At 38.2% G+C, this 13,595-nt stretch overlaps 1 protein-coding gene across 1 annotated transcript in view; it reads left to right on the forward strand.

The window, feature by feature from the left end:
- Positions 1 to 13,595, forward strand: part of DOCK7 (dedicator of cytokinesis 7) — a gene marked incomplete at its 5' end in the record, with an annotated part of 99,255 nt that overhangs the window by 20,264 nt on the left and 65,396 nt on the right. Inside the window, 7 exons of the mRNA XM_009580683.1 lie at positions 875 to 941; positions 2,189 to 2,338; positions 4,326 to 4,406; positions 6,674 to 6,839; positions 7,508 to 7,650; positions 9,861 to 9,954; positions 11,514 to 11,676. Of these exons, the coding sequence (XP_009578978.1) occupies positions 875 to 941; positions 2,189 to 2,338; positions 4,326 to 4,406; positions 6,674 to 6,839; positions 7,508 to 7,650; positions 9,861 to 9,954; positions 11,514 to 11,676 (864 nt within the window). The remainder of the gene's footprint in view (positions 1 to 874; positions 942 to 2,188; positions 2,339 to 4,325; positions 4,407 to 6,673; positions 6,840 to 7,507; positions 7,651 to 9,860; positions 9,955 to 11,513; positions 11,677 to 13,595) is intronic.

Below are 13,595 nucleotides of genomic sequence, written 5' to 3' on the forward strand. Positions count from 1 at the left end.
GTATCCCGCTGTGGATTGGGCATTAATTTCATGGGGAGGCTGTGCAGACAGGAGAATGGCATTTCAGCCCCTGCTCACTTTAGTGTAGGGACAGGTTTTGAATGCTTTTTAATTTCTTTCACTTCTCAGGTGATTTAACAATAGGTTTAGCTCTATTTGGTAGGTTAGTGTTTTTGTTGGAAGTGTTTCAGTTAGCATAAATACTTTATAATAGTTACTCTGAAAAACTGACACCTTTCTGAGAGAGTTTTTGAGATATTGCTATTTTCTGACAAAAGTTAAATGTTGAAAATTGCCAAAAAGCTGTTCCCAACTCCCCAGAGGAGGGAGCTTTCTGGTCAGTAATGTTGAGAGGAGCAGTTGGCCATTTAGCCCTATCAACAGGTCAGCATAGTAAATTAGCACACAGGACAGCTTCTCAAGGTAACCAGAGGAGCTAAGTGGTCCAGCTATCCCAATTAATAATTCCTCTCCCTTTAAGGAAGCTATTAGGTTCCTTTGCTTAGCTTTCAAAAGACACTTGAAGAAGATAAAAGCATTTATAGAAGTATGCTTTATGTCCCTAATCCCAACCTTTCTGTTGGGTCAGTGAGTTGAAATGGCTTTTAGAAGGTCTAGGGAGCACCAATGTGTGTCCTGGTGGAAGGGAGCAGAGGCGATGCAGGGGAAGCAGGACACGAGAGCGAGTGGGGGGAAAACTGGGGAACAAGACCTCCCTTTTCAGCAGTGCCCGTAGGTTGGCTCCGCTGTTCCTGACATCTCAGCTTAACAGTGGTCAGCCGTCACCTTAGCCAGGAAGGATTTGGGGAGGGGGTAGGTTGGTCTTTCTTACAAAATGCAAGTCAACTGATTTTATGTGTTTCTTTCTTTCAAGATTTGAAATAGAAATTGAGCCCATTTTTGCAAGTTTGGCTTTGTATGATGTTAAAGAAAAGAAAAAGGTAGGTTTTTAATTACTTGAGTGATGACATTTCCACCAAAGCATTACAAATCTGTATTTTAAAAAAAAAGGGAGGAATTAATTCTGGAAACAAACCTTTATGAAGACAGTGACATAGTTAGTAGTGGTTGAAAGAATGATGAAGGCATTTCATGAACCATCTTGTGTGTTCTTCTTCTGCTTAGTAAAACAGTTGAAGTATAATGACTTTTCTAAAAATATTATCTAATACGTGAGTGCCTGAAATCAGAGTATATATATTGTCCAATCTTGGCTTTCAAAAGTCTCTTCCCCAGAGACAACTTAAGTAACTGAAACCTTTTATTTAGATTAAGTTTTTATGACTTTCTTAATCTCTTTTTCGTGATTCAGCATGGTATGTGTCCAAGTAACATTTTAATAATGCATAAGAAAGTCATACATGCTAAAATTGCTAAAATCAAAACAAAACTGAGGAGTCTTTTCAAGATCTAAGCTATAGGAAATGCAAAATACATTTATTCCCCTATTTATGTTCTGTATTTAATATTTGAAGAGTCTCTTACTTTTCCTAATTCAAGATATTAGCAGTAGTAGAGAGAAAAATGTTAAAAATATGCATTTTGACATTTATCTCTTTAAGACTTGAATTTAATGCATTGAGTTTTAAGTTATGTAGATGAGAGTATGTGGAATATTATGTGAACTTTGTTTAATATTTAAATCACATTTCATAAGCCAATTTTATCATCTCATTACTCCATTTTTTTCCTCTAACATAGTAAGTTCTTTAGTGACCTCTGGTGTTGATAACCAGCTTACATTCATTTTGGCTTTGAAGCCTTGATACAGTCGAGGATTTGGTGTTGCAGCGTAAAAAGCTCACTGTCTGTCTTTCAAGATGTGTTGGGTTTTTTTTTCTGTGAATGATCTTAAAGATCATTTTCTATTTTGATACTTTGATATTTTCAATTCAGATAGCAATTGTAATTCCTAGTCCTGTGATGGAACTACATACCTTACAGGAGCTGGAGGAAATTTTATAGGTAGTGTGTATTGTTTGCTCCATTTCCTTTCTCCTTTCCCACTGTCCTGCCTTGATTTCTTAATGAAAAGGCCTTTTTGTTTTCCTTTTTATACATGGCTTGAAAGGAGGCACTGTTGGTAATTTTTTTACTTGTGTTTTGAAATTGTCTGTTGTGTTTATGAAGAGTTTACCAAAAATAGAAAGTATAACTAATGCTTGAAGCTACCCAATTTCTTCCTTAGATTTCAGAAAATTTCTACTTTGATTTAAACTCTGAACAAATGAAGGGAATGCTTCGTCCACATGTTCCCCCTGCTGCTATATCCACGCTGGCCAGATCTGCCATCTTTTCTATCACTTATCCCTCTCAAGATGTCTTTCTGGTAATAAAGGTAAGAAATGCCAGAGAAATTTAAATTACTGTTGTCTCTTGTCTTCTATTTAAAAGAAAATATAAACAAGTCTGGCTGACTAGTTGACTTCTTATTTACATTTGGAGAGCAAAATTCTATTCTCAAAAGCGTAAACACGGGCACCACTGAATTCTGTTTCATTTCAGATATTCTCACTTAGTATGTTAAGTTCCTTTGTAACAGAAACAGTTCAGTGAAGGTATGCGTCGTTGTATTATTGAAAAACTGGAAAGAGCACAAAGGTTTGCTTGATACAGAGCAGCTTTCTGGGGCTTGACCTTGGTTTTCATATGAAACAATGTGCTGACTCCTTAAGATGATAGATAAGCGAGTGATTTAAAAATATATATTGATCTGAATCTCATTTCAAAAATGATATATGCCCTTAAGCCAGATTTTCAGATGTCTTTAAGAATTGAAATTGCTAAGAGAGTGAGATCCATTACTGAAATAAATTGCCACATTGGTCACTCCTGGAATAAAGTATACAAAGATAAAAGTTATTTTCTCTTCTTTCATTTGATTCAGTGAGCGCACAAATGTTATTAGTTCAGATTGGCATTTAAATCAGGTTTTTTTGGCTGGTCTCTGCATAAAAATCATCCTGTTGTAAAAAGGGGAGTTCAATACATGCGTTCAGTTCACAGGCAGTGGTTACGTTGCCTGCTAGCTAAGTGCTGTGTTTTGAGAACCCGGTTGACTGAGGTTTGTGCAAGTTCTTCATGAACTGCTTCTTACATGAGGAATAAGCTTTTGAAAATGAATTAAGGCTTTGTGGCATGACAAAACAGTCCCAGGTGAGAATAAGGCTTTCAGTAGTGTTGGAGTGTATTCTGATGTCCAATTTTTGGTATGATTCTCTGAATTCTTTCTAAAAATCATGTTCTGCCTGTGCACACCTATTCACTCTTCTGATTTTTACAAGGTATGAGGAAGAGAGAACCCCATATTTATGAGGTGGGGATCTGTCCAAAAGAGCTTGTGACTGCACGTTAGTGCTTGTAAAACCAGTGATCCAAGAGGAGCTGGTGGCTTAGGTGATTTTTTGATTTGATGATGAAAAGCATATAGTCAGGGATAAATAAGACAGATGCATAGCGTGCCTTATCGGGTGAATTTTCACATGGGTCTTACTCACTGGGAAACCACTTTTCAGACAGCTGGTATTGCTAGCATAAACTCACCAGGGAGTGCAAGATTTGATGGAAAGTATTTTTGTTCTTTGTATTGTGGTAGCCTCTTGGAGTTCTCCTAATAGACAAGGTTGAATGGCACTTTATAAGCATGGGGGAAGTTTAAAGATATTCTAATCTAGTAACAGCATGTGCACAGTAGCAGGCGTGGGAGGGAAGGCCAGGATGCTTCTGAAAGAAACAGTCTTCGTGAATGTTAAGGGAAGATATTTCTATTAGAAACTGAGTGTTAGGCAGTTTTGTGTTCAAGAGGCATTGACTTACTTGGAGACTTCAGAAGCAAACACCTACTCTTTGGCTAATTTTAATTATTTGATCATTTCACTACTTGATTTGAAAACACACTAATTTAAAATAGTGCTTGTTTTAGCTGAGTGCATCTGAGTCACCTTTTTGTGTCGCTGCAATAGGTCCTTAATATGGAGAACAGAAATAAGAACAGAATTCTGAAAATGGTGATACTGAAGACAGTTAGTGTAAGCTGTCTTTAAGACTTTAAAAATGAGCTGAAAGTGGCTTTAGAACAGATCAAACCGAAGTGAAGTGGTATATGTTCCCTTTGAACCTATATTTTACATATGTGATTCAGTTATAGATGGAGATCTGGGAGCTTAATGGCTCTAACAACTTGAGTGCAGTGCTTGTTCCCTGACTCACAAAGGGAAATCGAGCTTTAACTCTTTTGAAAGAATGTTTTTGCTTCCTAGTGTTTGTTTAATTTAACAATCCTTGCTGGATACATGTCCTTGTAATGGTTCATTTTCCCTTCTCAGCTGGAAAAAGTATTACAGCAGGGAGATATTGGGGAGTGTGCGGAGCCTTATATGATTTTTAAAGAATCTGATGCAGCAAAGGTAAGAATTTTTTGGATGTTTTGATTAAATTTGGCTAGAAGCGCTTTAAGGCGTTTTATTATTAACAAATTAAACACCCATTTTTTTCTTTTACCTTGGACTTAACAGCCATTGATACTGTTCCTGTTGTTAAAAGGATCCATTTTTAATCAAGAATCTAGTGAAATTCTGAAGGCCAAAGAAGAGTCAAAGACCCTTGAATCTTGATGCCTATTGGGGTAGAGTAGTTAAAGGTCATCAGTTTTTGTAGCTGACAGGGGAATATGTGTGGTTACCAGGAAGCTCAGTCATCTGTGATTCCCTGTCCCAAAGGATCAGCTGTGTGCTTATAGCTGGGTCAAGTGAAGGCAGCCTTTGGTGTGAATTTGCAGTAAAACTGCAACTTTTCCATTGCTTCTGCAGTTTAATCCCATCACAGTACCTCTGCCTTCCTCTAGAAAGGTTGTAAAGTGGATGAAACATATTAACAGGAGGTTCTCCATCAGGCCTGGTTTGGAACTGCAGTGCATTTCTGGTTCTTTTTTTCTGCTATTTTCTGCTGATTTTTCTTTTTCCTAATATTGTAAAGAAGGGCCACGCTCAACAGCAGGATAAAGCTGTCCTTTTTACATATAGTAAGGGTAGAGTTAAAATTTTATACTTTAGTGTTTGGTTTCTCCACTAACAATGTCCTTTTTAATTCCTGCCTTCAGAAGTTTGGGGATTGTCCTCTAAAGTGCTGTGGATGGCATGGAACTGCCCCAGTTTGATTCTTTGTCTTTTCCACACGTGTTTAAATGCAGCCTGTCTCCTTGCTGTAGAAGTCCTTTGCTCAGGACTAAAAGTAGGGGTTTCCCCACAGAGAAGATTGCCATCTTATTCCCTGCAGTTGGCAGCTGGTTGCTCATTGAAGCGTATCAGAGCCTGGGTGGGAATTGCAGGTTTGGTAGGCTGAGGAACAAACAGGAGTGCTGGTAGCACCTGCAGAACTCAGTGGCACCTGGACTATGACCTTTCCTCAGTCCTTTCTCCTACAGGCTGCTATTTGTTTTTCTCCAACACGATGTGGCTATAGAATAGCAAATCACGGATTTTATTGTTACTTGAGCTGAGTATGTTATTTTACAACTCCCGTGTGTAAGATGCGCAAGAGAGCTTGAAAAGGAAACCTTATGTACGTAGAATGTGAAACAGTGCTTTTGAGCCTCAGAAATGGTTCCTAATTTAATGTACAATTGGGTTGAGCCAAGTGAACATTAGAAAGTAATAGTGAGGACTGAATGAAGGAAAAAAAAAAGAGAGATTTTCACCCTTCCTGTGATTAAGAGGCTTTCCGTTATGCTTTTTTCAAAGGAGCTGGGATGTTAATTTGTTAGTTTTGATCAAACTCTAACAAAGTTCTGCCTTTCTAAAGTTCTAATATATTTTTAGCTGAAGAAGTTCACATTTTTTGTCTATCTCTGTCTTTATATCACTGCACCACAATATGAAAAATGGATATCTTTCACCTCAGGTATATAGATAACGAAAGTAAAAAAACCTACATTTCCTGTGATCAATAAGTTGACTGTGCCTAAGTGAAATTTTGGAGCTGGATTTGCAGGATCCTTGGGAAGGTAGGGGAATGTAGGTGAAAAGGTGATTTTTCAAGGTCTCCTTCCCAGCAAGGTGCATAAGCATGTCCTGAACTAGAAGAATGGGAGCAACAGAGCACGCTTTGTTGTTATCCAGCCCCTTGTCTGGGGACGTCTTAAAGGCCTGTAGGTAACAACCTTTCTAAAGCAAAAAATTGCTCTTTAATATGCAGAATTATGGAAAAGTCCTTTCTTACTCGTTTTTTTCCCTCAATAAAATGAGTATGATACTGCTTATTTGAGGAGTGTTTTCAGTTTCCCATGCAACTCCAGATGATCTGAGCACCTACTGCATAAAATCACATTAAGAACGGCCATTTCAGACTTCATAGGGTAGAATCCAGCTTTTCTTGAAAGGGCAGTGGGCAGATAAGCTCGCTGGGATTTGACAGGCTATTCAGGAGGCTTAAGAGCGTGAAGCCGGCTGCTCTGACTATCAGGCTGTCCCTGTGTCTGGTGCTGTTGGCCTGATGGCAGTTTTGTGAAGCATAAGTCTGATTGCCTAGCACTTGGTGATCCTCCTCTAGAAGGTGCTATTGAAGCACAAATTCGTTTCAAGTTAGGAAAGATACCATTGTTACTTACTGATTTTGCTAAATGAACCTTTGTTCCTATTCCTCTCCTGATCTCTTGGATTGAATACTTTCTTCACAGAACAAGGAAAAGTTGGAAAAACTGAAATGCCAGGCAGAACAGTTTTGCCAAAGACTAGGCAAGTATCGAATGCCTTTTGCCTGGACAGCCATTCATTTAATGAACATCGTGAGCAGCGCTGGAAGTTTGGAAAGAGATTCCACAGAAGTAGAAGTTGGCACAGGAGGTACAGTACCTGGGATCTGCATGAGGGAATGTGGACAAATCCAGAGTTTACTGAAGTCTTGATTCATGCCCTGTATCTGCCATTGCTCCTTTTATCGCTTTCCTCCCCCTGCCCTAGGCCTTCCGATAGTCTTGGGTCATGGTTGAAATGAAACAGAAAAGTCCGCGATAACAAATGGATTTATCTTTCAAGGATTTTACAAGCAAACCATCTGTTATATTATTTAAAACCAGGCTTCTAAGACTGAGAGAGTGTTACAGGCTGATGAACATTTTCCAAAGGAGTGGATTAATCTCTGTGAACCACACAGCTCATCTGAAACTGCTCTTCAGCATCCCCAAAACTGCTAACTTCATCATCTTTCGGAGCAAGAGAAATACATAAATCTCCACATGATAGAGACTTTTATAATAGCAGTAAGGCACTGGGGTGAGGTTGCTGTGAGAGGAGCAGAAGTAGTCAGCTGTGCTTCATAGCCTCCTGATGCCTCAGGAGTGTGATTGTCTTAGCATAACCACCTCTTCTATCACACTTATTGCATAATTTCTAAAAGCAGCAGCTATCTTCTCGTGTAGAAAATCCTGGTTGGAACAAAAGTAGGCTTTTGGACAATTGTTTTTCTTCCTTTTTTTTAACTCCTCACCCTTTTTATTTTTTATTTTTTGAAGAACGTAAAGGATCGTGGTCGGAGAGGCGGAATTCCAGTATTGTTGGGAGGCGTTCGTTAGAGAGAACCACAAGTGGGGATGAGGCTTGCAATTTGACCAGTTTTAGACCAGCTACTTTGACAGTGACAAACTTCTTTAAACAGGTATTGTATGAAGCTGTCTAATTAAGGAGTTGCTCCTTGGACAGAGTGATTTGATCATGTGAAGTCAGTTTAGACCCGAATGATTAATTTGTGATGCTTTCAATGCATGTAATGTCTGTTCCCTGGTCACAGGATATCTTTGAACCGCATGCAGTGGGTTTATTGTATCACGTGCTTAATTCTGCCAGGAGTGGGTCCACAATCGATTGGTGGATTCTTTCAGTAAGCTTACTATGAATAATCACGTTATGGAATTTGAAATTATTAGCTGGTTTTGACTTGAATGCTAAAGTGTCATTATGGCACAGTGGCATAACTACTCTAACTAATAGAACCGGGTCTCCCAGGTTTTTCTGCTCCAGATTTTTCTAACATGCATTGGAAAAATCACTGGTCAACATATTTAGAAGAAATGTTCATAGAAGCAAGTTCACAAAAATTGAGGATAACTTCTTTGGGTTAGTATGTGCCAAAAAGTATTCCAGGTATTTGTCCTAGTCTTAAGAGTTGCATAGCCTTTATCATGAATGGTCAGTTGACTCCTTTGGTTTTATTAGGTGATAAAGAATCCTGTTGAAACATCAGCAGGCTCAGAACCAGGTTCATCAATGTGATTTGATGTTGGCATCAGTTCCCTGGACACATCCAGGGATGCCTGAGAAAACAAAGCATTTTACTTCCGATGCTGCTTTACTGAGTGGCAGCTCTTCTTAGCCAGAGCTTGGGATTTTCCTGAGAAGCAGTAGAAAACATGATTAAACGGAATAAAATTTTTAGTTAAGCTTAGAAAATGGTTTCAGTTCATTAATTTTTGCTAAGATTTGCTTAATGCCACATCTGGTTCAGGAAAATTGTTATTTGAATGTCACCTTTGTGTATAAAAAGGGATTTAATAGTGAGCAACGAGATATTTTTTAACTGATTTCTCGATTATTGGAAATACAAAGATTTAGATATCTTTAGATAGATGGTTAAGCTCTTTTTTTTTCCTGATTGTTTTGGTTGCGTGCCACTTTCACTGTGGGTAGCCATCCAAAGTCTGTTCTTAAATACGGTAGGGTAAATAAGGAGAAATGTCATCAAGGGCATGAAGTTATCATGGTGCAAAGTGGGGGGTGACTCATACCTCTGGTGTTCCGAGCTTTCATGAAACTCAGTATGACTGTAATTGGGCTCTGGGAATGGTATCTCTGGGGTCTCAGTGACACAGGGCAGCGCAGGAAGTTCCTTTTACTTGGGGTGTTAATAAAATCCGGTTCTGTAACGTATTCACCCAAGATGTAGAATGTAAGAAAAAAATCTATTACAGCACTGCTAACGCAGCCATTCCACAGACCGTGTTCTGCAGCCCTCTTTGTAATATACACCAGTTCACTAAGTTAGTAATGATTTACAAAGGCATGTATTTATTTACTGTGTCGAGGTTGTTTTCATTTGACAACTTTGAAATAGCTTGTTTTATTAATTTATCCTTTCAAAATTGCCGAACATTGATTTAACATTTCAGATACATGAAGATGTATCTTTTTATTTTTTATCTTCCCTTCCTTTATTCCCATTGAGTACAATTAATTTAATACTACCCAGTGTTTTTGCCCTTCCATTTGCTTCTTTTTTCATATTGTGATTTATTACCTTTATTATCAGATATCTTCTGCTTTTGGATAGTTGGAGGGTGGCAGAGTCACATTTTCTATAATGTTTCCAAAATTAATGAAATTCTGAGCTACTAGAATGTGGCACAAGGAAGACTGACAACAGACTCCTTCCACTTCCCACCGTTTCTTAACACTTCCCCTGAAAAGTAAGACTCTCCTAGACTCATACCAAAGAAAAGGCAAAGGAGAAGGAATAAGGTTCACTACCTGAATGACGGATACTTTTTCAAACTATTATACTTGCTAAAAATTGGATATTTTGGGGAAATCTTTTAACAGCCATTCTCAGTTTTGAAAAAGATAATATTAATGGGGAGAGAAAAGGTTTTCAATGAGAAGTTCCTGCAGCTGTCATAATGATTAATAAGGAAAAAAGGAAAGAAAAAGGATGGAGAAATGAACTGTAATTTAGCATGTTAATCTTAACACCTTGTTCTGGGAAGGTACATTTTGATATCAGAGTAAAGAGACTATAGTATTAGATGGTTTATTCATTCTCTCGCAATCCTGAACACTTGTGTAGATAACCATTTTCTTCCCAACATCCAACAGGAGGGTGATCGCCTGAGCGATGAAGATTTGTACAAGTTCCTTGCTGACATGAGACGGCCATCATCAGTGTTACGGAGATTGAGACCTATCACAGGTATTGAACGAGATCTTTTTAGCTCACATGTGTTAAGGTATTTGGTTAGTCCTTCCCAATGGTCACCCAGTTCTCATAAGTAAAAAATCCTAAGAAGTCATTGACAGCATTCCCTGGTAGGCACGAGCACTAAAGATGGCATTTTGGCAAGTTTTTCACTGGCCTGTGTGCACATGCAGCTCCTGTCACACTGAGAATAGCATCTGTGAGAAGAGGATGCAAACCCCAAAGCCCTAAACCCAGCAGGGGCTGAGGAACCTCTGATTTCCTGAGTAAAACACCTGTCTATAGCTGAGAGGAGTTCTCTCCTGGCTCCCACTTGGTTAATAGGAACAGACTCCGCCTCTGTTTGAGAAAGGGAAATGAAAACGCTGGCACACCAGCAGTGAAACATCACTGGTCCCTGACCTGTGCTATTCCTGACAATATTTATTTAACCTGTTCTTAAAAATCTCCAGCAACAGCAATCCTATCGCTTCCTTAGATCATCTCTCCCAGCACTCAGCTGTCCTTGTAGTGAGGTTAGGTATTAAGAAAACTTTGCAAAATTATCTTGCTGCAAATTAATCTGATTATGGTCTGTCATGCCCTCAGGGCAGTTATCACAACCTTTCAAGTACTTGAATACTGTTATTAGTTCACTCTTATTCGCCTCCGTTTTGTAGCCTAACCAATCTCAGGTTTTTTTCAACCCTTCCTTAAAGGCTGTGATTTTAAAATTGCCTGTTACTCTCTGCTAGAGTTTCTTTAATCTGTCCATGCTTTTCTTCAAGCACGGTGCTCTAAACTGGATATGCTGCTCCTTCTAAGACCTCATGCCAAACAAAGCAGACGCATTTGTCTCCAGTGTCTTACACATGCATTGCACATATTAGAATGGTTTCTTCTGGACATTGGCTTATTGTCACTGCTGTCACCCAGCCCTTTTCTATAGAATTGATCCATGCCAATTTTTTTTTTTTTAAGGTTTGTATGTTTGGCTTCTCCTTCTTAATGCAAGTCCCTTTGCTCTTTCTTTTGTTTCACCTTAGTCATTTGATGCCATTTCTCCAACTCTTCTCTCTTCCAAATTTTTACAATCATTCCAGCCTCAGTGTTATCCACCAACAAGAAGTGTGCTGTCAGTATTGTCAGCTGACTTGCTAAGGAAAATATTCAGTCATCTTGGTGCAGATTAGCTTTCAGCAACTCCTGATGTATCCTTCTGGTTTGATAGGCAAGATTCCTGATGAGACTTTGAATACTGTTTTTAACAGTAGTTGGGCTTCACAGTAGCATTATTATGGTATTTCCCCAACTTGCCTATGAGAACAGCATATGGGGCTTGTTAAGATATATCTATTATGTTGGTTCTTATTATCTGGTACCCCAGTGGCCCTAGATATCAGTTTGATTCACTGTTAGTTGTTTTTAACAATTCCACATTGGCTGCAATTTATAATTTCTTTATTTATGAAATTAATATATAGGATATTAACCTGAAGAAACAAAGCATGAACATGCTTTTTTATTTATATTCAACTTCTGTTTATTGTAATAAAATCATTTTCTTCTTACAGCTCAATTAAAGATAGACATATCTCCAGCTCCAGAGAATCCCCATTATTGTCTAACTCCAGAGTTGCTGCAAGTCAAACTTTACCCAGACAGCAGAGTTAGACCTACAAGAGAAATCCTGGAGTTTCCTGCCAGGGATGTCTACGTTCCAAATACCACATACAGGTTAGAGTTTTGAAATACGTTTCACATTTCAAGATCTGAGACTGGCAAATCTAGAAATTCCTACCTTATCGTCTGGTTCGTTGCAAAACTTGCTGTATCAGTAGAGCTGCTGTGCCAGAGGCACAAAAAGGGTCCAGACTGACATAGCAGAAAATACACAGACATGAAGGGACAAACATATTTGCATAAAACTTGGCTGTGAACAGGAACATGAGATAAGTTTCTCCATTTCCCAAAATTCACAGTGAAATGTAGTTGAATTCTTTCCAGTTTTGTGTGTTTTTTTTTTCTTTGTTTGTCTGCTAAAGTCATCATTCTCTTACTGTTTCTGTTACTTTCTGACACGTTCACTGACTTACTTTTTTCCTTTAAAATGGGGGACGAAAATTAAGAAAATGAGTAATCCCTTCATTCATATTTCCATTTTGATTTAAAGCAATTTCTTTGTTTACAATGCTTGAAAAAAAAATCTTCTGAAGATCTGGAAGATAAGAAATTTTTCTAAAGTATCTTGGAAAACAATAACCTTTCTATAACTAAGCCCATGCAGGGAGCAGATTTCTTTTCATTATGTACCACTATTCATTTAAAGCTTTTTCACAGTATCTTTAAAGACATTACACCTCTGAGTGGAACTGTCTTCTTCCATGGAGTAATTTCACCAGCTTACTCACCAATTCAGTTACTTCTTGTTGTAAAAGTTAGATGAATACAAACCAGGTTTTTATAAACCAAAGCTTACAAGGAAGAGTTTAGTCAACTTCCATATCTCACGTCTTTTCAAAAGTTTCTTTTATTTATTTATTTAGTCAATCGGTCATCTATTTATTTATTTATTTATTTATTTTTAGAGGTTGGACACGTAATTAAACATTACAATACACCAGTACAAATAAGCAGCACTGTGTGATCTCTTCTTTGTAATAAATCCATGAGGAGTAAAAGTATTTTTGCAGTTTCTCTTCACAGTTGCTTCACTCTGACAAATTAATTTAAAACCATTTTCTGTTTGGTTGCAAATGTTGTGATAAAAAATCCGTACTGTACAAGGGTTAGGTAACATATACAAGTCAATATGACTCAATGTAACTGCAGAATTGGGGTCCTTGTCGGTCAACATTTCCACAAGCATGTCAATAGTCCTTCTGCCTTAAGCTATTCTGCAGCTGAAGTTAAACAAATGTGAATGTGTTCTCAGGAGCAGGACCAACACTGTCACGTAGGTTATGCCTACAGCGTTTGTTGGTTGGTGCCATTGACTCCATTGGAGTTGCCCCCACAGGCAACTTTTCTCTATTTGAAAGGTGTTTTGTCATGTGCTCACTTGGTCTTTCATTTAGGTGTACTAAAAGGTCACAAAGGGATGGCTCTGAATGCGTTTCAAAGGAGAAGAAAAGATCTCTTATTTATTTCAATAAGTTTTGAAGTTTAGCTCTTAACTTTCAGTGAGAAAGTGTAGTTCTTAAGTTATTCTTCAAGTGTGGTATCTAAAAGGTTAGGTCTGTGCTGTGGCTTACTTGATGTGTGTGTACACATCTATAGCTGCATGATTACAGCGCTTCAGCGAAGACTGGCCTGAGCTACACTGCTTAAAATTTGTCTGGAAATACACAGAACCCTAAAAAGGTTAGGTCTGTGCTGTGGCTTACTTGATGTGTGTGTACACATCTATAGCTGCATGATTACAGTGCTTCAGTGAAGGCTGGCCTGAGCTACACTGCTTAAAATTTGTCTGGAAATACACAGAACCCTAAAATGGAGAATTACCCATCTTTCATTTGCTCATAGAAACATTCCACAATGATAACATGAACCAAACGTAAAATTAGTTACTTTACGAAACAAAATTTCTTTTCTTCCCTGTAGATTAATACCTAAATGTATTCCGTAGCATTTTGCCAGCCCTTTGTTTACTGAAA

This window comes from Fulmarus glacialis, unplaced genomic scaffold (genome assembly GCF_000690835.1).
Source record: "Fulmarus glacialis isolate BGI_N327 unplaced genomic scaffold, ASM69083v1 scaffold10726, whole genome shotgun sequence".
Lineage (NCBI taxonomy): Eukaryota > Metazoa > Chordata > Aves > Procellariiformes > Procellariidae > Fulmarus > Fulmarus glacialis.